Source organism: Clytia hemisphaerica, unplaced genomic scaffold (genome assembly GCF_902728285.1).
Source record: "Clytia hemisphaerica strain Z4C2 unplaced genomic scaffold, Clytia hemisphaerica genome assembly, whole genome shotgun sequence".
NCBI lineage: Eukaryota > Metazoa > Cnidaria > Hydrozoa > Leptothecata > Clytiidae > Clytia > Clytia hemisphaerica.
This window is the reverse complement of record NW_027103344.1, coordinates 36,403-60,882: the sequence shown is the minus strand read 5'-3', so window position 1 is coordinate 60,882 and position 24,480 is coordinate 36,403. Positions and strand designations below refer to the sequence as shown.

Sequence of the window (24,480 nt, the reverse complement as noted above, 5' to 3'; positions counted from 1 at the left end):
ATTGTCCATACAGATCTTTTGAACCTTGTATGTCAAGATTTAAAACTTTTTTGATGAAATTGCCAACAGCCTGTCGAATACATTCCTTGGTACATACTGGTAAGATGAAAAAAACTCACGCTTGTATAAAATAGGAAAGAATTTTTTTTTGGTATTTCAATTTTCTGACGTCAGTTTTATATAAAGAAAATGAAGACCACGCAGTGTTTGACTGACGTTAGAAAAAACTGAACGTTATCGTTTCGATCATTTTATTGAGCAAATGTTTGTTGAAAAGAATGCCAAGGAAAGAAAAAACGACAAGGTTGAGAGGCGCGTTTTTAAAGGTATGTAATTTTGATGTATTTTTCGGGGGAGGGGTTCGCCAGTATGAAAAGAATTTTCAAATTTCTCCGTTAAAACATGAAACCAAATTGTATAAGACTCCACTTTGGGGATTCTAAAAAAGAAAGCGCTTTAATTTTCGGATGTATCGGACAGAAAAATTAAAGATTACAAAAGACAAGAACGAGAGAGGGGACCTGGAGAATACATTTTTTTGCTAGAGTTTGTATATGAAGGTACGAAGACTATAAAACTTTCGAGAAAAGTTGAGGCATTCATTTGGGAAGAAACTATCTAGGTTTGCGGATAGGGTATGTGCTGCCTGACTTTTGAAAATCGAAAAACTGAGGGTCAGAAATTTGGGAAAAAAGCAATTTTTTTTTTTAATTTTGGGACCCTTATCAACTTACCAAAATTAGATATTTTGAGTGGTTAAAATTCGAATTTTGGCTTACCTTGTAACTCTTAAGACCAAACTGAAATCATTATAGCCCTTAGCATAGTTTTGAAGTTCTAAAAAGGTACCATTTAAAGGAGTAGACATAATACCAACCAAGTATTTAGAGTGTTGATTTCTTGGATGCAGATGGAACACTCGAATGGACTTAAAAGCAAACTGATCGAAAAATATATTTTAAGATAATTAAGATTATTGCAACTTTTAACGACAATACCGTAATCAAAATAATCCCAACCTTTTTCCGAGGTTCCTATGAAATAAACAGAGGTCTTCATTTCCAAGACCTGAAGATTTGAGAAATTTGATCAATCAGGCAAATCTATCTTTTAGATGATTCCATTCTGAGAGAGGTACACCTTTTGCAATAGCAGTAACAACATCCCAACGTCATTATCTACATGAATCAATGTTTTTCTGGCTGATCATATTTTGCTGTTCTTTGAATTTTTCGTACCAAGAAACTTATCTGCCGTCGTGTGAAATACGTTATGATATTCGTCACTATTTCAACCATACGTGTGAAGAAGTTTACGAATTACAGCCTGTTTGCAATCGAACTTTGCAAGTAGCTTACTCGAATTTCCCACCATATGCTTTCAAAGACAAAGATGGAACTATACAAGGATTTATACCAGGTACAGTGCAAAATATTATAAGACTTGTTATTTAATTCTTTGAATACAAGATGTTCAATGCTTCGTTCTGAGCACGATCTATTTTTTTATAGGACGAGAGTAATGGAGATTTAATTTCGGCTTTGAAAAGTATTGTCTTGTAGTAATACGACAAATATCACTCTTTATAGGTTATTTCAAGAAAGTCTTCATTGACACTTGCTGTCTTGGATGCGGCAAAATCAACTACCTTCCACAGAAAACTCATAAAAAGAAAATCGACGATCAATTTATTGGCGAAGAAGCCGATATCGTGGTTCCCGTTCAGAATTACATCAATGGCGAATATTACCTAGGGATGAGATACGCTAACATTCTCGAACTCGATGAAATCGAATATATTGGCGTTTTGGACCCTCCAGATCCTGGACGCAAGAAAACAATCTTGTTTAAAAGTATATTCGAGACCTGGCCACTCGTTTTAATGTGTATTTCAATGTCAATCGGTGCTGGATCACTGGTTTGGGTCTTGGTAAGTACTGATGAAGTTCTTGTTTGGACTGGAGATATGCGAAAACTTTGAAAGTATTTTCATTTCATTGGTTGAAAGGGAGGACAATACAATGCTAGTGGTAAAACTTCAAATCGATTTGCTTGGTAGGGGTTACCCATCACAGATTTATAAACCCAAAGGCCTAAATGTCGTGCTTTGGCTTTAATCCTACAGGTCACGCCACATTACAATATAATTTCAGCGCTTGATCAATCAGAAGCTTCGCAGATTTTCGAAAACAATAGCAACTATATTTCTTGCGATATTCACTTTTTTTGCCTACGATAATGGCTTAAAAGCAAGACATCTAGCCCTTTGGGCTTTATAAATCTGTGATCACCATTATAGCAAAACTAATAATATCTAATCCGGTGGACTTTGTTGAACCGTTGACAAAACAATGGTTAGAATGGTCAAGTTTAAATTTTAAAGAATTTAGGCTGTTTGTTGACTTCAATTCTGATGAAAAGATCTATTATTTTTTTAACCACGCAGCACACGTCATTTCTGTCGGAAAAATAATGCGATTCAAATTGAGAATTGGGGTTACACTTACAGTAAGTCAAAATGTAGGATTTATTCGACTACTTTGTCGCAGAATGGATTACTGCATAATCTGCGGATTTAAATATGACGCGAGAAGACTTCTTCAATTCAAACTTTTTTATTTTATTTCCTTAGGAAAATCGATCGAATATGAAACAGTTCCCACGAACATGGCAGGGTTTATTTGAAGGAATTTGGTTTACTTTTGTTTCCATGACAGCTGTCGGGTGAATTTTATTTTAGTTTACGTTTTCTTAAATAAAATACAACTCGATATATTGAACTACCTAGTAGATCTTGCAGTAATAAACATTGTTAAATAATCTAAATTCAAGCTCCTTTTAAGTTCCCTTTAACAAAATCTTAATGAATTTAATTACTCATTATGTCGCTGGTATCAAATGAGATTGCTTAAAATTTTCAGTCCTGTTTTGATCTATGAGTGAGCTGCGACACTTCGTTAACTCCGCTCGAATAGAGAAACTAATAAGTCAAGATCGGCATCATTTTCTTTTTTGGATGTTTCAAAAGAAAAATAAGTTGGAAATTTGAAGTTACTCAATTATGATATTTAATTTCTATTTTTCCTAACGAGATAAAAAATATATCATTTACCTTTTCATTGAAATTTCTTTCTTTAAAGTTATGGTGATACAATTCCCCAATGTTGGCCAGCTAGAGTCTTTTCGGCCGTTTGGATTTTCATTGGTGTCACCTTCTTTGGAATGTATTTGGGCACAATCACATCTGTCATGACCACAAACCTACAAACAAAAATCGAATTCAAAACAACTGGGCAACCTGTAAGAATTTATTAATTTTGTTCTTCTTTTTCACAAAAATGCTACACTTTCCAAATCATGATATATAATTTAAAATTGGTTGATTTATAATGGACATCCTTCCTAGTAAGGAATGCGTTGTAGTATACTTTTTAGTTCAGAATGCCATTCTCTATCCGGTGTTTTTGACCTTTTTTGTCGCATTCGATTTCGAGAAATCTAATGCGTAGACTGTTATCCGGGGTCCTAAAAAATGGCCCCTTAAAAAACAAGAAACAACATTTAATTACCTTGATATAACATGTTCTCACTCTAGGTTGGTGTTTTGTCGTGGACAAACGCACCACATCAAAACGTCATTCAGGAGCACGGAATACCTAAACGTAAGTCAACTACAGTTCAATAACGTTATTTGAAATACATCGGAGACTAATTATTAATTATTCTGCAAGCAATACACCTATCATCTCTTACCGCACGGTCAGGGACTGGTAATGGTAACGAAAATACAACCCCTTTTTAACGAGCACAAAACCACTATATAATTCGAATTCTATCAAAAGTTACAGCCTATTATGTCTCCGCTGCTTATTAAATCGAGATAGACTTTACATTTTGATATTATTTGATATTTGGAATTTATTGGAATTGAAATTGAAATCGGAAGGGAAGAATCTTTTTATTTAAGGAGATAGTAAAAGAGTATTGACAAGAGTTTCTTTTCTTTCAGCTTACGATACAATCGAAGAACTGATTGATGCATTTAAAATGAACAAAATTCACGGTAAGACAACCAAAGTTTTTAATCATATACCTTATCGGCCCTTTTTACGCCGGCCCTTATTACACCACAGTCCAATTTTGGGCTTACGCCAATTACAGCCGTCAATAACGCCAAAATTTGTAAAAATGGCTACTTATGCTTCAAATTAGTAAATAATGACAAAAAGTTACATTAAAATGTCATTTTCAGTAGTAAACTGTTGAAAATTCCATCGAAAATCACTGATTTTTAAACATATTAAATACTTCACTGAAGTTTTAAATATGGAGTAAAACAATGGATAATTTTCGTCTTCGAATCATACCTAAAATCCTTTAAATTGAAAAATAATGATAAAGAATTAACGCCGCTTTTAGGTTAAAATTGCAAAATCTTGGCTCTTTTTACGCCGGCAATTATTACGCCACGAGCCCAAAAATAACGCCAATAAGGGCCGGTGTAACAAGGGCCGATAAGGTAATGAATTGTAGGTTATAGTAAGGAAAATGCCTTTGAGTACACCCCCTTCTCACAGACCCACTGGCCATTGTTTACAAAAACGTCAAAAAGTTTTCGCTCATGTCGCGCGAAAGTGGAGACCGACCTTTTTTCTTAGCATTTTGGCCATTGAAGCCTTATGTTCTTATAAAAAAAACGTGTACAGGTCCAAATGTAGGGCGAGAGCGCTGGATCTACTTTTCCTTTACATAAAGCTCCGTGATTCGAAAAGCTCAACTAAACTGGCGCTACTTTACCATGATCTCCATGAACTCAATTTAAGGGCTCTGACCATAGTCAGAAAAGTAGTTTTGAAAACTTTGTTTTGGGTTCCTTGGCACTTTTAACAAAAAATTGCCTTTACAAGTTGTTTGGTAATTTATTCTTTCAAAAGTAATTAAGAATTTAATTACTAAAATGACGCTTTTTAAGGTTCACAGCGTCATTAAACGTTAATAAAATATTACATTACCCTCTTTTACAAAAAATGCTTAGTTTCAATGGGTAATTAACCTTTTTCTTGCGAAAATTTCTAAAGATTTTCGGAAAATCTTTCCATATTGATGTATCAAGTACTATGACTGTTCTACGAAAAATTCGGATGAAAAATTAGTCAAAAAACACTATTTTCAGGATTTTGAGACAAGGATGCTTTTACAAAAGAATTCCAAAAATCCGTTTTTAGTTTGGTTAAAGATACGCCATCTAACGCAAAAAAAATTCAAAATCATTTTTCTTCGCCCAAAATAAGGTCTTAAATACTTCGCAAAAGTCTCTATTTTCTTTTTCCTCGAATTTTTTCATTACAATTTCTAAATTTTCAAATTCAAGATCGGTTGGCCTAACAGAAAATGTATAACGTGCCATAGTTAAGAAATATGAAAAAATCACTATGGTCAAAGCCCTTAAGGTCATCTAACATTTATCAAAATAATTTTTAAACTATCACCAAAAAAATCTTCCAAGCGTAGGTGGTTTGATTTACCCTAATTTTATAATATATTTTTATAGCAATCGCTCTTGATAAATGGATGTCCGAATATTACTTACCAGAAATCAAGAAAGCAAACCCAAAAGCTAAAATCCACAAGCACTCAGTACCATTGGATTCTGGGATAGGTTTCATTACTCCCGATGAAAATATATTCAAAATGAAAAAGTTCTTCCATGAGCAAAATGTGGATAATATGATCAGACTGTGGTACGATGTTGCATTGCAATTCAACCTGGTAAGTTATTTATTCATTCAAAGGTGAGATGGTAAAAGCCCTGTACACCCCTGTTCATGCAAATTTTGAGTATTAAAATTTAAAATTCACTGAATTACCCAAGAGGTGGCTATCCGCAATTCTATTTCTAAAAGAGTTACTCTTTAATCTTTAAAAAACAAGAATATTCCAACGTTAGCCTACCGGTTATTATTCCAGGGTAATTCGAACACAACGACCATGACGAGCTGGGAAGCAGAACAACTCAATGCAGCAGTTAAAGATGAGGAAATTGACGTCTTATTCACAACAGAACATATATCGTTCCCTATATGTTTGATTCTCATGCTAGTTTTGACAATTTGTTGCATTGCAACAAACATTTACCTCAATAAAAGGCAAAATGAATCGTGTATGAATTTTAACAATCCTGGGTCCAATGAGATGCTTGAAATGGAAGAGCCAAATAGATTAGAAGCAAACTATAGAGCAATGATGAAAAACCTGCAGAAGTGTGTTAAAGGATCTTCTTCAAGAAGCCAGCAATTCGATGGGATTCAAGAAAACTCAAATACAAACACTGGAGAAGGAAGCCAACGAATGTCAATGATCGGAAACTACAAGGCACGCGAAGGAGCCCCAGGAAAGCTAGGTCGACATGAATATCGAGACTCACTTGGAAATCCAGAAAGCTTTTATTCGGTGTGAGAACTTTGTAAAGTCAGGTGTAAATTCATAAGGAGTATGTAGACATCCCCTTCTCACAGACCAACTGGGAACGTTTCCCACTGGAAAAATTGTCCAAAATGTCGTCTCCGGTTGGAAATTATCCTCCAATTTTTGTCTCCACTGAAAATAATCAACTAACCAATCCTCACTGCTAAATATTTACTATTTTCCTAATCCCTATTGGACTTTTTGACTTGAAAACAAAAGAATTGAAATTTCCGAATATGAGAATATTAATGCCCATCGAGTTTCCCGTTATTTTTATCCCCACTGGCCGAAAAAATCTGGGTCTGTCTGAAGGGAGTGCATGTGGATCTTTTGTGCAATACTTAGTACCCTTGTCACTTATTGATCTAATTATGTAACGAGTCCAAAGATTTATCAGCAATTATATAAAAAATTTTGATTCATCTAGTAAGCAAAGTAAAGAACAAAATAAAAGGTTTTGAATGTTTTATATCAAACCAATGTTAGTCTCTCGGAGATACTTTAGAAATTCAATTTGGGTAGCTCGAAGACACCCCCTTCTCACAGACCCACTGGAACCCCTTGCCACTGGAAAAATCGGCCAAAATATTGTCCTCGGTGAAAAATTATTCTCAAATTTTTGTCCCACTAAAAATAATCAAATAAATCAACGCTCACTACAAAATATTTACTATACTTCCCATCCCCACTGAATTTTCTGACTTGAAAACGAAGGAATTGAAATCCCCAGTCATTAAGGATATGGGAATATCAACCCCCATCGAGTTTCAGTCCGTTATTTTTATCCCTACTGGTTGAAAAAATCATACGGGGTCTGTTGGATAGGGTTGTTTGAAGGACTTCTCGAGCTAAAGATTTTCAATTTATTTCAAAAATAAAATTTCGTACATGCTATTTGCAACCTATGGTAAAAACATCACACCCTATCACACCCTATCCTTGTGGTAAAAGGCAGACACTTTTAATTTTAGTTTAATCCTTTAAGTTGAAATTTGATATGATAGCTGCGTGATCTTTTTAAAAGCTTCTATCATACAGTTTTTATTTTTAACCAGTTATAATTTTTTAGCTTTATATTATTTGTAGTGATATAGTATGTTTTCGCATTATATTATGAAGGTATTCAAAAAAAGAATTTCATGTGCCAAGTGCATCTTATTGTGTATCCCTCAATAAATGACTTTTAAAAGCTTATCCTCAGAAACCAACAGAACCTCTGAAAATTTATATCGATTTATATTAGTAGATATTAGATGGAAAGTTTTGGTTGAAATAAAATTCAAGGGAAGATTTATATAAAACGCTCCAAAATGAATGAAACTAATTAGAGACTGACTCCGACCCTGATTTCGAAAAAAAAACCTTCAGATAATACACTAGGCTGCTGGCATCCACTAACGGATTCGTGCTCCTTATAGAGGATGCTTAATAAGATATTTCCTTTGTCCAGAGATTTGCCGCCTTTAGCCGATATACGGCTAAAGACATTTTTAGCTGGCGAGTCTCTACAAATATGACATTACGTAATGTTTAAATTTTCTGTGAGGCATCAAATCATAGATTGGAAAGTATATTTGGATTTCGAAAAAAAAGTAGGCGGAAGGAAGTTTGCTTCTTTTTCTTCCTCCTTTCTTGTGTTAATGTGGAGTGGAGATTTTGTAAAAGATTAGAAAATAAATTTATTGAATTTAAGTGCTCTGATGTATCTGCTGTGTGCACCAACAAAATTTTGCTTTGTAAAACTACATTTTGATGCTTGAATTTGGACTTGTATGAGTGTATAATTTTTTACCACACTAGATTCGTCGATCCCTTTGGCTCCAGATAATTGTTTTGTCAGTTCTACAGATATGTTGCAGATTATTTCAAGGTATTTGTACTAGTAATCTCATGGTTATGAGGGAAATTCGGGATAAATTCTCGAGGTCAATTTTGAAATTTTTTGAAATTTAAAACATTTCGAAATTTGACCGAGGGTAATTTATCCAGAATTTCACGAAAACAAGCATGGGATTCCTGGTTAATCTCATGGTTAGATTGAAATTCTAGCAATTCTGAAAGACGTCAATTTAACACTGAAAATCAATCTTAAACTTTAAAAAGAGGTCTCAAAATAGTCATAGAAACGCGAATTGAGTTTTAATTGGATAGTATCCATTTACTTAAGCCTTCAAAATTTGTAAAAAATTCGAAAAAGGTGATGAATTTCCAAACGATGGAAATTTCACTTTTGCGGGAAATTACAAAATCTAGGAGGGAAATTACAAAAGCTAGGAGGGAAATTACAAGTTCGCAGGAAATTACAAATTAACGTAAGCAAAAACGTCAATCGAATTTCAATCAACCATGAGATTATAGTTATGTATTTAGTACATTTTGGGGGTTATATTGAATATTTCTGACATTACTTCTTTATGATTCTACAAAGGGAGTGTTGTTATTCTCTTGTTAAATGTTAAAACAAACAAAACTTTTCTTATCAGCTTTGGCATTTCACTGTGCGTGTGGCCTTTGTGTTTATCTTTTTTTATGTACTTAGCTTCAATTCTTTTGAAAAGATTGGAGTGTTTTTGGTTGTTTTCTTTCACTTTTTTGTTCATATTTGTATTTTTGAGTTTCGACCGAAGAGCTGAAGGAAAAGTTTTGATAAATTTACAGACCAGATCTTATAAAAGCAAATGTCAAAAATAAATTTACAGACTGTAGAAAGTGCGCACATCAGATATTGTTTTTTATCTTTCTTTCTGTTTTGTTTTTCTGGTCTGGGATTCGAATTTCGAATGTAAACATTCTTTGAAAACGTCCGAGACGATCGTTCTTGCGCGCACATCAATGACAATCAAATTATTACCTCGCCAAGATTCTGTAAAATACATCGAATTAAAAAAACCGAATCGGAAAGCGGTTGGTAGATCATTCAGCAGACCTATACTACCTGGGGTTTTGTAGAGGTCTGCGATTCATACTAATAATACACTCGTTACTTGTTACTTGTGTAGGTGTAAGCAAAGAGCTCAGGTAAGATTCTTGATGAACCACGCCTCTGTTTGATCAATCTGTCGGGGGAAAAATAGTCTCAGCAGATATTTTTCATGCCAAGTATTGAATTCGAATTAGCTCTCCTGCACTCACTATATCCATGAATTTGGGGTTCATCCGGGATCGTTGGCACAGACGGCCGAGCCGAGGATTTTTGTAAGCTTTTATACTGCTATTCACGTTAGGTACTATCCCTTCTAACCCCTTCCAAATATAGATGATGCGATAGTGTTCCCTTCTCCTTTGAAGATAATAGCTTTTGGACACTCCCAATATTTGTTTGAGGTGCCTTTTATCCTTCTTAGAAAGGATTTTTGAATGTCTTCAAGTCTCTGAATGAGATCAACAGTATTTGGACTCCATAAAACGGAATTCCCCATAAAACGGAGCAACATTTTAAAATCGGTAAAACTATTTGTAAAGTGTAGTCATACATTCAAATGATCGTAATGAAAAAGTTTGTAGTATCCATGAAGTTAAAGTTTTTATTTTTTCGATTACACATCGGATTCCCAAATCTTTTACAACATTTTTACTTTTAATGATATTGCCTGATGGTAATGTATAGTTTGTTTGGTCCTTGATGATTTGTTTTTGACCATATCTTAAGAGCTCAAATTTTATGTTGTTAAGTTTAAGACTGAGCTTGGACAGTGAAGTCCCTGACCATGCCATTGCGCCAAAAAATATTACCGAGTTTATATATGTGTGTTTTTCTGCGACAGAGACGGTAAGTAAATTTGTCTACATACTGACTGACTGAGGACGACGGTAAATCAGAGCTTTTACCGTCCTCGATTTTGCTGTTCAAAGCTGCAGGTTATCCCAAATCGCTTCAGTCATTTTACCGTCCTCAAAAGTGCAAATACATACATAAACTCGCTATTTTCTTGGAATTCTCACGGCATCCAACCAAAACATTTTCTTATTACGTATCATTCTTTTGAACTCCTAGCCATCATGCTGAAAAAAGCCCCATCCCCCGATCACATAATCTATAATAATAACTGTTTTGAATCACTAAAAGCCAAATTGTTTAGAATAGTGTAGGCGTACCCAGTGATTGAATTTCGTTAGGAAAAAGTTTATCTTACATACTGTTTTCTATGATCTTCCATGATGTCCAGTAAAATTGGGTTTACGATCTTACTCTCTCACCTAAAATATCATTAATTGTAATGCATGACTCATCTAATAGCATCGATTTTCAATTCCAAATTGAGCAACATTTTAAGGCTCTCTTTTTAAGCCAGGTTTGAATATATAAACTATTAAAATGTATAGCCGAAGGCAAAAGTCGAATCTCCCATGCAGAATTTAAAGCTCCAACTATATTGCGCCGCCTGCGTGGTTTTTATACAAACATTGAATTGAAAGTAACTTTTACCGCCTGAATATGAAAAGTAGCGAGTTCTGTGAGTAAATGTATTTGTGTGTTTTTTGGACGGTACAGTAAGCTCCTAATTTTTCTACATCCTGACTGACCGAGGACGACACTTTTACCCTCCTCAATTTTGCTACCGTGTAAAGCACATGCCAAAATCATATATCGACCTGCACCGACCAGATTAACTTCAAAGTTGATATTTTTTATCCCCGTCATTGAAAAAAACAACTCAAAATGTCATCAATGCTTTTTAAAAAGAGTCAGTGATAGATTCCGTTAAAGTAACATTACCATAACTAGTAGTTTAGTAATCACTGTTATACTGTTATACAATTTTGCAGGTCAAAACTGCGGACTTTTCCAAATCGCTTCAGGCGCTCCGCCATCCTAAAAAGTGAAAATACATTTACTCGCTAGTGTAAACGCGAAAACAAAGAAAGTGCTAGATTTAATCCGTAATCTGCAATGGTGACGCAAATTTAAGGCCTCATTTTTCTTGCTTTGGAAAGGTTGAAGGTTCGCCTCTAGCTTCCGGCTTTGAAGTAATGAGTGTTACATTTCTCCTTTAAAATGTCTGGTTTATATGAAGTCAATACTTAGAGCATTGTATGGCTTAAGGAAGGCCTAGATGAGAATAATTCATAAAAAACGCAAACTATATTATCTAGTTCCGTAACTATTAAACCATTCAATATCCAAGGAAATATTTTGGTTAGAAATAATTCAGAATATTCCCAGACCAACGCAGGCCAAACTTTCAAGTTTGGTAACGCAAACTTTTTTTTAGGGAACCAGGAAGTTTTTGACGTCACTTTTCTTATGAGGAAGACTTTACATTGCAGATCTGCTGACGTTAAAAAGCAGTTGTTCCACCCACAAACCTTTTCGTTCTTTGCTGCATTTTGCTGGTGGTGATTTTTGTGGATAAACCTTTTATTTTTTGTACAAGCATGTGGTTATTCTGGCTGTCTATAATTTGTTGTTCTTTGAATCCGTCCTTCCAAGAGATTTATCTCCCGTCATGTGAAATACGTTATAATATTCGTCACTATTTCAACCATACGTGTAAAGAAGTTTACGAATTACAGCCTGTTTGCAATCGAACTTTGCAAGTAGCTTACTCGAATTTTCCACCATATGCTTTTGAAGACAAAGATGGATCTATAAAAGGATTTATACCAGGTACAGTACTGGGACTGCTAATTAATAGAGAATTTATAAAAGACCCGTACAAGATAGCTTTGAATACTCAAATCTCGTTCTAAGCATATCTTTTCGTTGTTTATCACCGAAGCCATTGTATGAAATTTTAGATCGAAGTATTTATGTCAGGTTTTAAAAGTAACTTTTTTACAGTAATAACAACCATCAATCACTCTTCATAGGTTATTTCAAGAAAGTCTTTGTTGACACTTGCTGTCTTGGATGCGGCAAAATCAACTACCTTCCACAGAAAACTCATAAAAAGAAAATCGACGATCAATTTATTGGCGAAGAAGCCGATATTGTTGTCCCTGTTCAGAACTACATCAAAGGCGAATATTACCTAGGGATGAGATACGCTAACATTCTTGATCTCGATGAAATTGAATATATTGGCGTTTTGGACCCTCCAGACCCTGGACGCAAGAAAACGATCTTGTTTAAAAGTTTATTTGAGACCTGGCCACTCGTTTTAATGTGTATTTCAATGTCAATCGGTGCTGGATCACTTGTTTGGGTCTTGGTAAGTACTGATGAAGTTCTTGTTGAGAGAGCTATTTGGACTAGAGATATGCGAACATTTTGAAAGTCTTTTCATTTTATTGGTTGGAAGGGAGGACATTGAGTGGGCAATGCGTCTTGGTAAGTACTGATATTATGGAAAGATTAACAAATAACCTGAGGAAAACGATAATTAGCTTTTTATTTTTAATTGCATTCTGAAAAAAGCACTTCTAACAATTCAATTCGGGTCTTGGAGAAAGAATGAAGATGTGTCAAAATGATTTTTGCTCATTTTAAATAATTCAACTCTTTGTTGTTGTTGTTTTCAGGAAAATCGATCTAAAACGAAACAGTTTCCACGAACATGGCAGGGCTTATTTGAAGGAATTTGGTTTGCTTTTGTGTCCATGACAGCTGTCGGGTAAGCTAGTACTTATTCTTGTGTCGTTGTAGTCTATACATTTTGATTACCCTTTTCTTTTATTAAAAGCCGCTTTCAAAAAAGCGTTGTGTCGTATATACTTTAAATCTGAGTATCACTCTCTATCCCCAAAGAGCGGCGCTTATAACGTATAATTACCAAGCCTCGCCTACAATACTGTTTGTACTGACCCAATATACATTGTAAACCCTATTTCGAGAAGACCATGTAACTAATAAACTCTCAGGCTACAATATCTTATGTCATTGTGAAAAATTGAAATTTCCAAGATTAATTTGAAAAAAAATGTATATTTAATAAATAAACTACGCGCTCTAAAGGTTAATGCGAACGTACCAAATCCTTGATTTTGGCAAAGATTTTGACAGATTATTTCAACCAGTTTAGAATGACAAGAATCGCTTACCTTTCTTCAAAGGTATGGTGATACAATTCCACAATGTTGGCCAGCTAGAGTCTTTTCGGCTGTTTGGATTTTCATTGGTGTCACCTTCTTTGGAATGTATTTGGGCACAATCACATCTGTCATGACCACAAACCTACAAACAAAAATCGAATTCAAAACAATTGGGCAACCTGTAAGAATCAATTAAAAATTCTGAAATTTGAATCAGACCTGAAAGATGTAGATTTGCATTTTTAAAAAACATTGAATGTTTTCAACGAAATTTTGAACTCTCTTTTTGAAATTATTTCCCAGGGATTAGTTTCATTACTTTTGATAGATAGGCTAATTTTTTTTGTCCTTGAAGTTGACTCCTCCCATTTTCGTTATAGCCCCCAAAATGTAGGTTTGGTTTTATGGCTCTAAATCTAGTAATAGTAAAATGTTGATATTTTTCCAACTGGATTAATTATAACAGCAAATTTTAGAAATATTTTGTGGCAAAATAATATTGTAAAGAGCATTTTGTCATTCTGAAAATTGAATTTTTTCGATTTTCAACCCCCAGAATGTAGGTGAAAAGATTTGGTTTCTGAGAGCGGGATTTCAGTATTCACCGGAAATCTGTGTTCTCTAATTGAAATTTATGCTTTAGAAATTAATTCTGATTAACATTTAACAAAGATATCAATTTTTTTGTCGTGCTACAAATGAGGAAAAGTAAAAGAAAGGAGGAAAAGTAAAAGAAAGGACGAAAAGAAGAGACAAGAAAGTTGTTTTTATTTTGTGGGTTGAAAGTTTTGTGCTGAAATATGATTAATGTAACAACATCCCTGTCTCACAACCCGCTGGAACCTTTTCCCACATGGGGACAAAGATTTCTCGACTATTTCCCCCATTTCCTTTGTTCATTAGGAGTAAGAAAATACCCTATCATCATAACTTAATTCCAATTTCGATTTAGAGAGGATCTATTTTAAAAATGCCTCAATTCGGGTAGTATCCAATCAACTTCGATTCAGATTTTCATATCAAAGAAATTAACCTAAGCTAAAATTCAATGTCTAGAAATAATGAGTAATATGTAACAGTATGCTCTGAAACAACTTTTTATGAAGTTGAACTACACGTTTTTTTTTTATAAGAACAAACTATATAAGAACATAAGGCTTCGAGGCCCAAAAATTTAAGAACATTCTAAGAACATTATAAGGCTTTGGAGACTTAAAAACATGCAATTTCTTAAGAAATTACATCAAAATGCTCAAAAAATGCTGAAAATAAGAACATTTTTAGAACATTTTTAGGCTTCAAATCCAAATGACTAAGAACATCCGAAGGCTTCAAAAATTTTTGACGTTCTTATAAAAAAAAAAACGTGTATCGTTAGGGCTACAATGCTAAAAAATGAGAAACCTACATTCTCGGGGTTTACTACATTCTCGGGGTCAGGTGCTGTAAGAAAAATCCTAATTTCAACTCATTTTCTCGTATTTTTTTCAAGTGGGGTAAGAAAACAGGGTGGTATGGATTGCGGTAGTTCTAGGTTGGACCCACCGGTACAAAACCGGATATACCTAGTGTTTGTAACAGTAATAAGATTCTTTTCATTACATTTGCGAAAATACAAATATTTTTGCTCTCATACTGTATGATGCCAGTTATCAGGCTTAAAGCTCATTTAAATTTTTAGCTCAAAATTTAAATTCATAGTTTTGGAATCTCGGATACTGATTTTTATTTTCCTGAGCTACTTTTTTATGGCTTTGTATCCCATTGAGGGCCTTTGAGGATGTTGAAAAAGGAATCCTTATGAAATGGCTCGCATAACAGAACCCACTTTGCCAACATGGTGGTGCACCAGGAGACCGCAAAAATTTTATGGGTGATGAATATAAATACCTCGATGACCAGAAAAATGGAAAACAGTGATCGTCTGCAGGCTTAGTCAGGGGGCAGTGGGGTATTGAGTCGGTTGGTTAATTTTCATGAGATTACGCCAAAGAGCCATTTTTTTTAAGAGTCTTCAGGGTGTGATACCTCATCCTCTTGGATTTTGATGAAATTTTGACCAAATGATCCATCACACAAGAAAATAAGACCCTGAAAATTTCACCTTGATATCTCAAGTAGTTTTGAAGATACAGCGTCTCAAAGATAGGCTACTAAGCGAAAATTGACCCCTAAAAATCATGAACTCTGGTGGGGAGCAGATTTTGAAAGCCAATGAATTTTTATTCAAGTACATTAGAAAGCTGATTTACAGTAGATTTCAAGAACTTTTTGTAGGGGATTAGAAAAAATCAAGTTGAGTCTCCAAAATTTTCCTCGAAAATCTTTAGCACCTACTGTAGAGGGCTTCAAAGTTTGTGTAATCTGGGTTTGGAAGCACTTTTAGCTGTTTGCTGATGGTCCTTGAGACTTTTTTGAAGCAAACTTTTGACCTGGAGTGGTTTACTGGTGGGTTTTGGCCACAAAAATAACATTTTCAGGATTTTTTTTTTTGCGTAACCGTCAAAAATGGCCGAAAAAATTGCTATTTTGGCTATCTGGAGCAAAATTCAAGATGGCGTATCTTTTTGAGCCCCCTACAAATTTTTTTGAAACTTTCAGCAATGCTTCCTTAGTAGGTCTAGTTTATAACCTCAAAAAATCTCAGTGGGGGTTTGAAGTCTCTTAAAGATATGATCGATTGAAAATTTGCTTAACTTCGTTGTTTTTTCCCTCCTAAAATGCTAAATCAGGCCCACTTAAGGGCTCTAAAGGTAAATTTTTGTCAAAATATTGGTTGATCTTCTCTAGCCAACTAATCATTGGCATTAAGGGAACAACTGTAAAAAAAATTCAGGTCATTTCCATCAACAGATGACATTTTATGTCTGTTTCTTTATTTTTAAGTATAGAATATGAAAGAAAATGAGACTGACATCTGGCCTTTCCTACCATTCCAGGGCCTATATTTTCAGGAAAAGCCTCAACCTTTCACAGTTTGGTGAATATTATTCTTAAATATAAGCAGGTTACTTCAACTAAATGGGTTTAACAGTACTTAATTCCTATTCAAAAACTTTTTAGACTCATTCAGAAATCCTACTTTGACAATAATTTGCGCTTTACTGCAAAATTTCTAAGTCCAAGTGTCGTGATTAACTTTAGACTGTCCAATATTTCTTGTCCAGAAGATTTAAACATCATTGTTTGCAGTATCTCATAAAATATCACCCTAGTAATGTTGCTTAGTTATTTAAGAATCAACAAGTAAGGCTGTTAGTGTACACAAATATAGAGATATTGGACAGTCTAAAGTTAATCACGACACTTGGACTTAGAAATTTTGCGGTAAAGCGCAAATTATTGTCAAAGTAGGATTTCTGAATGAGTCTAAAAAGTTTTTGAATAGGAATTAAGTACTGTTAAACCCATTTAGTTGAAGTAACCTGCTTATATTTAAGAATAATATTCACCAAACTGTGAAAGGTTGAGGCTTTTCCTGAAAATATAGGCCCTGGAATGGTAGGAAAGGCCAGATGTCAGTCTCATTTTTTTTCATATTCTATACTTAAAAATAAAGAAACAGTCATAAAATGTCATCTGTTGATGGAAATGACCTGAATTTTTTTACAGTTGTTCCCTTAATGCCAATGATTAGTTGGCTAGAGAAGATCAACCAATATTTTGACAAAAATTTACCTTTAGAGCCCTTAAGTGGGCCTGATTTAGCATTTTAGGAGGGAAAAAACAACGAAGTTAAGCAAATTTTCAATCGATCATATCTTTAAGAGACTTCAAACCCCCACTGAGATTTTTTGAGGTTATAAACTAGACCTACTAAGGAAGCATTACTGAAAGTTTCAAAAAAATTTGTAGGGCGGGCTCAAAAAGATACGCCATCTTGAATTTTGCTCCAGATCAGCCAAAATAGCAATTTTTTCGGCCATTTTTGACGGTTACGCAAAAATAGAAATCCTGAAAATGTTATTTTTGTGGCCAAAACCCACCAGTAAACCACTCCAGGTCAAAAGTTTGCTTCAAAAAAGTCTCCAAGGACCATCAGCAGACAGCTAAAAGTGCTTCTAAACCCAGATTACACAAAGTTTGAAGCCTTCTACAGGAGATGCTAAAGATTTTCGGGGAAAATTTTGGAGACTCAATTTGATTTTTTCTGATTCCCTACAAAAAGTTCTTGAAATCCACTGTAAATCAGCTTTCTAATGTACTTAAATAAAAATTCATTGGCTTTAAAAATCTGCTCCCCACCAGAGTTCATGATTTTTAGGGGTCAATTTTCGCTTAGTAGCCTATCTTTAAGACGCTGTATCTTCAAAACTACTTGAGATATCAAGGTGAAATTTTCAGGGTCTTATTTTCTTGTGTGATGGATCATTTGGTCAAAATTTCATCAAAATCTAAGAGGGTAAGGTATCACACTTTCTTTATTCTGAAGATTTTTAAAAAAAATGGCCATTACGCTGATATAATATGTTTTCACTCTAGGTTGGTGTTTTATCGTGGACGAACGCACCACATCAAAATGTCATTCAAGAGCACGGAATACCAAAACGTAAGTCAACTACAATTGAGCAATAATGTTATCTTCTAAATATTTCAGATTTCACTACACTGGATCAGAAAGTGGGGAGAATTCGAAACCCATGTATTTGAAATGAGAAGGGTGGTGGTGTTTATAAAGTATTGTTTTGCTTTTCAGCGTACGATACAATCGAAGAACTGATAGATGCTTTCAAGATGAACAAAATTCACGGTAAGGACATCAAGCAAAGTTTTTGACTTTTCAAAAATGCATGAAAAATTTCAAAATGTCTGAAAACCATTTTTACCGATATTGTTTTTATTGGATTCGAAGAGTTTGGGTGACAATTTTAGAAGTCAAATCCACTCGACAGTGAATGAAATGAATTTTTGCAAAGTCTTCAGGCCTTTTTTTTGTCTGAGATTGAAGATTGAAGGTTAAATGAGTTTTGCTCTTCAACTTTTTTGAGAAGACATCTTAATTAGACCATATTTGAGAAGGTTTAATCAATTATAAACAACTTTTCAGAGCTCTCTGGTGCACCCACCACCTGTGTGGTCCCATTTTCAGTCATTTTTAGTTAAGTCTAATAACAACACATGGATTGCTAGTAAGCGTGTATGTGTCTTCTGCTAAATAACCACTTATGGTTCATTTGGGGAATTTCCCAAGTCCCAAAAAAACTTTTCATGGCACTACTGAGGAAAAGTCTACAGACCTTTTGTCCATGATTGTATAATAATCAGTAGATTCTAGTAATTAGTAAGGAAAAGACCTTTGGGCTTTATCACGTAAAATGTGGAAACTACGAGATCCAGTATATACAGTCCAGACAACGCCGATGCTATCAAAAATCTACTGTTAAGTATCCATTCAAACCTTATAACTTCAATACAAAGAGCGCGTTCACACTGGAAAGTTTACTTAATTAAATCTATCAAAGTTAAACAAAGAGATTTATGATGGATGAATGCACTGGTTTATTACAGTTCTTTGTAGGTTCACGAGATCTATTATAAAACGGTAATTGATTTTGCTTAAGGCTTCTCATTGGTTGATTTTTTATTGAGAGTTTCGATTTACCTGTGATTGGTTGATATTAGTATCCATCAGTGGCAGCCTGGCAGGGGGTGCAGGGTGTGCAGTGCACCACCCAGAAAGACCTGAGAGGGGCGCCAAAAAAGCTTTTCAAGGGGGCGCCTAAAATTGTTTTAATCTTTGATTGGGCGATTTGGCGCCCTTTGACACGTTTTTAGTGCCTTCTATAAGTGCAATGTAAATTTTTTTTCGCCTGCGGTGCTTCCTTATATTTTACAAATTTTTTCAAAACTATTATCAACATTGAATTGCGAAAAGTGAAGTGTTGTGTATCCACCAGGGTTTAAAGAGGATGCTCACCCCCAAAATGAGAGATTGATCGAAACTGCTCGCTGTGGTTTTTGTGGTCTTATGCGGACTAACTTTCTCCTTTTTAGAATATCTTTTGAGCTGTTTGACCTTTCTTACACCAAATTTTTTTGCCTGCGGCGCCAGAATTACAAACAACCCTTATTCCTGCCAACTTTCTGAATTTTAGGGCCTCTTTCAGCCATTGATATTTAATGGAGAGTAAAGTAACACCAGGAAATAACACGGAAATAGATATCAAGTTATCATTACCACCACCTTCGTATAAATAAAAGTTTGTTAACTCAGAGATTCCGGGCGTTACTTTCAACCAGTCACTGCTCTTACAGTTTAATATTTTCACTTAATGGTGGAGGGCGCAAACAAGGACAAAAAATACCAGGGGCGCCAATTTCATAGTTTGCACCACCAAGAAAATTAAGCCAGGCCGCTACTGGTATCCATACATCACTTGAAATCCGCAAACATATTTGTTCTAATGGTTTTACTCAATAACTGCATTCATCTTACACATCAACAACACCGTTTGCACTATTTCTAATTTTTTCCTCAGTTCATTCGTTTTTGAAATCGTAAAATTTTTTGTTCACTGCACGCATTCTTTGTTTATGCTTCCTTAATAAAATCTAAAATCTTTTGTTTTAAGGGAAGCCTCTACCCTACCCTTAAGACAATAGAGCTTACGACTCTTAATTAAGGAAGATCGATTAAAAATTACGATACTACGCGTTCGACTCTTTGTTAAATGCACGTTCTGTATTGTAGTCAACAAAAGATTCTCCTAAATACATTTTTATCAAGGAAGGTCTGTACAGGGTGTCCCTAATTAAAGTATCGAGTTTGAACATGCGATTGAGTAGAAAAGTTTGTGTGTGTTATCGCTAAAATATAAGAACGTTCTCCATCACACAGGCTTATTACAAAAGGTACAGTGGAACCTCTAATTAGCGGACACCATCGGGGAAAGGGGTTAGTGTCCACTAATTAGAAGTGTCCGCCTTTCAGAAACTTTTGATCTCGGAGCTCCAATTTTGAAATTAGGCCATCCCAGGGTGTTAAAAATACAAAATGGGGGTCTAAAGTACTTATCTGCAGACACTAGGCCAAAGAAGAACAAGAGAAAGGTTATTAAAGCAGCTTGAGTGACTGGCAAGAGGTTAAATCGAGGTAGTGGGTACGGACTTGAAGTACCAGTGATTTATGATTCCTTTGGCCTACCTAAATTTGTTGAATGGGTCAAGGGGAACTGGAAATTTGTAGAAATAATTTGAATAATAAGACTAATAAGTGCTTGAAATAAAAATATCCAAAAAATTTTTTTTCGATTTTAGACGTCTGTGCCCCGTTTGATATTCAATGTCCGCTAATTGGAGAGCTAAAATTGTGGTTTTGGCCATTTCGTGCGAAAAAATTTGTCCGCTAATCAGAGGGTCCGCTAATTGAGTGTCCGCCTTTTAGAAACTTTTTTATGAGGATTTGACTAGGAAACGGCCGGGGAAAATGAAATTGTCCGCTAATCAGAGGTGTCCGCCTTTTAGAGTGTCCGTTAATTAGAGGTTTTACTGTAGTTACAACGTATAAATTAATCGTAATGACAAAGAAAAAAGAGGGAGAGCTTAAAATACAATTTTGTGAACACGCACATAAAACTTTCTACTCATAGTTGTGTTTCGACTCGATACTTTAATTAGGGACACCCTGTAGTGTGAACACGACCAAAGATTTATTATACACTGGGTAAACGACTCATAAAACGATGGAGAGCGATCATTGTATTTTCATTGTTTCAGAAAACAATTGATGTTATAGCTTTGTCCGCAAAGGACAACTGTCGTGATTTTTAAAATGTTTATCAGTCTTGTTTTTAAAAAGTTCTCTAGCTCTTTCTTTTTGTACATTTGCAGAAAAAAAGTTTGAAAGTAAGGCTAGCATTCCAAGCTGGATACATATGTGAAATCTAATGTGAGAAAAACATCAATAGACAAGAAATTCAGACAAAATGCTTATAGTGGCACGAAATTTTCGATTGGACTGTCCCAAGAAGAGCTGAAATTAACATACGTAAGACGTGAGTGTCTTGGCTCAATTGTGGTATGAAAATCCTTTGGAGGCACGTGGTGGCAAGGTGGTTTTTTTGAGGTTAAAGTTTGAAAATTTCCGGTGTCAACATTAAATTTCTTATACACAACAAGTCTTTTGCATCTTTCTCACAGCTTGAAACGTCATAACGACTTATAATTAGCAATTAAGTGGAAGAATCTGGTCGTGTTCAGACATGAAAGTTTAAGTTTAAGGCTTAAGTAGTACTAAGTTGATATGGGAATTAAGAAATGCAACGAATTAATTGCTATTTCATCTTTTAGATAGGTTACATAAGAGAGGAAAAAGGAATCCCCTTTTGAATGTTTGAGTGAGGCTTCGTTTTTTGATACTTCGATCCATGATATTCTCATTAAAAGCCCATTAACTGCCTAAATTGCTAGAGACGCTCCGAGCGTCTCTAAGTCATAAATTTCACGTTCTCCTTTCATAATTTACAAAAGGAGCATGCTTTTCACTTTCGAATTCTGATTTCGTCTATTCAAAAAACTGTGATAATATCGTAAAAACTTTTTTTTTAAACCATAGGGTGATTCCTTTTTAAACTTTGGTTTAACTTATGAGGAGCGTGCAGCTAAATACAAAAGGAATATAAAAGAAACATGTAGACTTAATCACTTTAAACCTTGGTCTGAACACGACCTCTGACTCTAACAGGAAAGTTTTAAGTCTCTTTTGGGAATTGGATGGGTGATTTTCGATAAGAAATACCATAAAAATGCTTCGAAAAATCATTTAATGAGGGAAGGAGAGTTAACAATAATATCATTACTGCGGACATAGCCAGTACACAAGAAATCGGCAAAAATCTGTTACTTGTATATCCAGTGTATAATAAATTCTTGTTCAATATATCCTTAAATCAAACAAGTTTTCTGGTCTTATCAGATAACAAACTCTTATTAAAAACCTCGAACAAGCTCTAATCTATAGGAAATACTCGACGCGAGGTACAGAGATCTTATGTATGTTCAGGGGACCCTTAAAAGTTATGAGAAAAAGCATGGGTGAACATGGCAAAACAAAACTAATACACTCTCCGACCACATTACCAGGCACTTGATTCGTTTTGTAATGAATTTAAAAGCGCGCTCAAAAAATTGTATATTACATCCTTCAGTTAAATCAAAAAAACGCTATACATAGATTTACTTTCTGATACCTTTTTCTAGCGATCGCTTTGGATAAATGGATGTCAGAATATTACTTGTCCGATATCAAGAAAGCAAACCCGAAAGCTAAAATCCACAAGCACTCAAAACCATTGGATTCTGGGATAGGTTTCATTACTCACGATGAAAATATATTCAAAATGAAGAAGTTTTTCCATGAACAAAATGTGGATAACATGATCAGACTGTGGTACGATATAGCATTGCAATTCAACCTGGTAAGAAAAATATTTGTTAAAAATGGCCTGGGGGCCGGTAATAGCAACCATTCATGTGAGTATTTTCGAAAATTGCACAAAAATTGGGCTAATACTAGCAAAACTAAAGCAAAAATTGGTGATACATCCACAGAAAATGAGGGAAATTTGCGTACTGAAAAATGTTTTACTTCTAAAAAGTATATCTCTATCACTTCAAAGAAGACCTGATAATTTTGAGACACGCTACAGAAAGAGCATAATGTTTACCTAAATATGTCCTAAAATCTTAACGTTCATCGTTTTCCCCAGGGTAAATCAAACACGACGACCCTGACGAGCTGGGAAGCAGAACAACTGAATGCAGCAGTTAAAGATGAGGAAATTGACGTCTTATTCACAACAGAACATGTATCGTTCCCTTTATGTTTGATTCTCATGCTAGTTTTAACAATTTGTTGTATTGCAACAAATATTTACCTTAATAAAAGGCGAAACGAATCATGCATGACTGTTAACAATCCTGCGTCAAACGAATTGTTTGAAATGGAGGAGCAGAATAGATCAGATGCTAACTGTCAAGCTTTAATGAAAAGTCTGCAGAAATGCGTAAAAGGTACTTCAGGAAGCCAGCAAATAAAAGGGACTCAAGAAAACTCAAATACAAACACCGGAGAAGGAAGCCAACGAATGTCAGTAATCGGAAACTACAAGGCACGCGAAGGAGCCCCAGGAAAGCTAGGTCGACATGAATATCGAGATTCACTTGGAAATCCAGAAAGTTTTTATTCGGTGTGAGAATAAGAAGTCAGGTGTAAAGTCGAGATTAATACTTAGATATTTTTTGGTCTTTAATTCTCGATCGGTAAAAAGCACATGCGCCCATACGGACCTTATTATGTTACAAATATTCATCGAAGTAAATATCGAGTTAAACAGTTTTAAAAACCGCAGTTACGTTAGACTATGGCGTTATGTTTGGTGAGAATTCTGTTTGGAAGCTTTTACATTATAATACGCCTAAATAGGAACCTATTCTTGCATGAAGCTGTTTCGCTGCCGATTTTTAAGCAGACGGCAATTTATTATCGCGTCTTTTTTGTATTGACCTCTCAATTGTTCAATTTTTAGCCTTAAAATGAAAACCGTGAAAACCGTATCCTAATCTCCTTTTTGAACATTTTCAAGAGCACTTTGAAATTGAGATTGAAATCCGCTTTTTCTTTTTCATTATCTTTCATTAAATATGTTATTTTAAAATTTCCAAAGCTTTCAAAGTCTTTCAAAGTCATCCTTGAATGTCGTCTGCCCACGATGACTAGCCACGATGACTGAACTTTTCTTAGCACAAGAATAGTCTCCATTGCGGTAGATTTTCCTATAAAATACATTTCATTTCTCAAAGATGACAGAGTGAAGCAAGCTCAATTATCATGGTAAAGAGTCGTCTCGGACAACGCATGATGGCTCGTCTCGTAGATTTCTTATTTCTAGCTCTAATTTTTTATATCATTGAAAGATAAATAATAAAGATAGAAGAGAATTCCTGTTTTATGTCTAACCAAGGTTTAACCTCTCTGTAATTGACTTTTAAACTGTAACACTACATCGTTACCCAGGTGTCCCGTCACGCTTGATGAAGCCATTC

At 34.8% G+C, this 24,480-nt stretch overlaps 2 protein-coding genes across 2 annotated transcripts; both read left to right on the top strand.

Annotated features, from left to right (window-relative positions):
* Positions 1 to 228: 228 nt before the first annotated feature.
* On the top strand, positions 229 to 7,618 carry LOC136818868 (uncharacterized). The gene is made up of 9 exons (XM_067075098.1): positions 229 to 326; positions 1,115 to 1,419; positions 1,590 to 1,930; positions 2,633 to 2,724; positions 3,141 to 3,300; positions 3,596 to 3,662; positions 4,010 to 4,063; positions 5,552 to 5,769; positions 5,968 to 7,618. The coding sequence occupies exons 2-9, from the start codon at positions 1,191 to 1,193 to the stop codon at positions 6,454 to 6,456; spliced, it is 1,650 nt and encodes a 549-aa protein (XP_066931199.1). The 5' UTR covers positions 229 to 326; positions 1,115 to 1,190; the 3' UTR covers positions 6,457 to 7,618.
* A 4,208-nt stretch (positions 7,619 to 11,826) lies between these two features.
* On the top strand, positions 11,827 to 24,369 carry LOC136818878 (uncharacterized). The gene is made up of 8 exons (XM_067075110.1): positions 11,827 to 12,073; positions 12,277 to 12,617; positions 12,928 to 13,019; positions 13,459 to 13,618; positions 17,920 to 17,986; positions 18,134 to 18,187; positions 22,636 to 22,853; positions 23,145 to 24,369. Exons 1-8 carry the CDS (start codon positions 11,842 to 11,844, stop codon positions 23,628 to 23,630), a joined length of 1,650 nt encoding a protein of 549 aa, XP_066931211.1. The 5' UTR covers positions 11,827 to 11,841; the 3' UTR covers positions 23,631 to 24,369.
* Positions 24,370 to 24,480: the final 111 nt, after the last annotated feature.

Coding starts and splice junctions, on each gene's coding strand:
- LOC136818868 (XM_067075098.1), top strand. CDS start 1,191: ATGTTTTTCTGGCTGATCATATTTTGCTGTTCTTTGAATTTTTCGTAC. Junction 1,420..1,589: donor TATACAAGGATTTATACCAG/GTACAGTGCAAA, acceptor CACTCTTTATAG/GTTATTTCAAGAAAGTCTTC. Junction 3,301..3,595: donor TCAAAACAACTGGGCAACCT/GTAAGAATTTAT, acceptor TTCTCACTCTAG/GTTGGTGTTTTGTCGTGGAC.
- LOC136818878 (XM_067075110.1), top strand. CDS start 11,842: ATGTGGTTATTCTGGCTGTCTATAATTTGTTGTTCTTTGAATCCGTCC. Junction 17,987..18,133: donor AGAGCACGGAATACCAAAAC/GTAAGTCAACTA, acceptor TTTGCTTTTCAG/CGTACGATACAATCGAAGAA. Junction 22,854..23,144: donor TAGCATTGCAATTCAACCTG/GTAAGAAAAATA, acceptor CGTTTTCCCCAG/GGTAAATCAAACACGACGAC.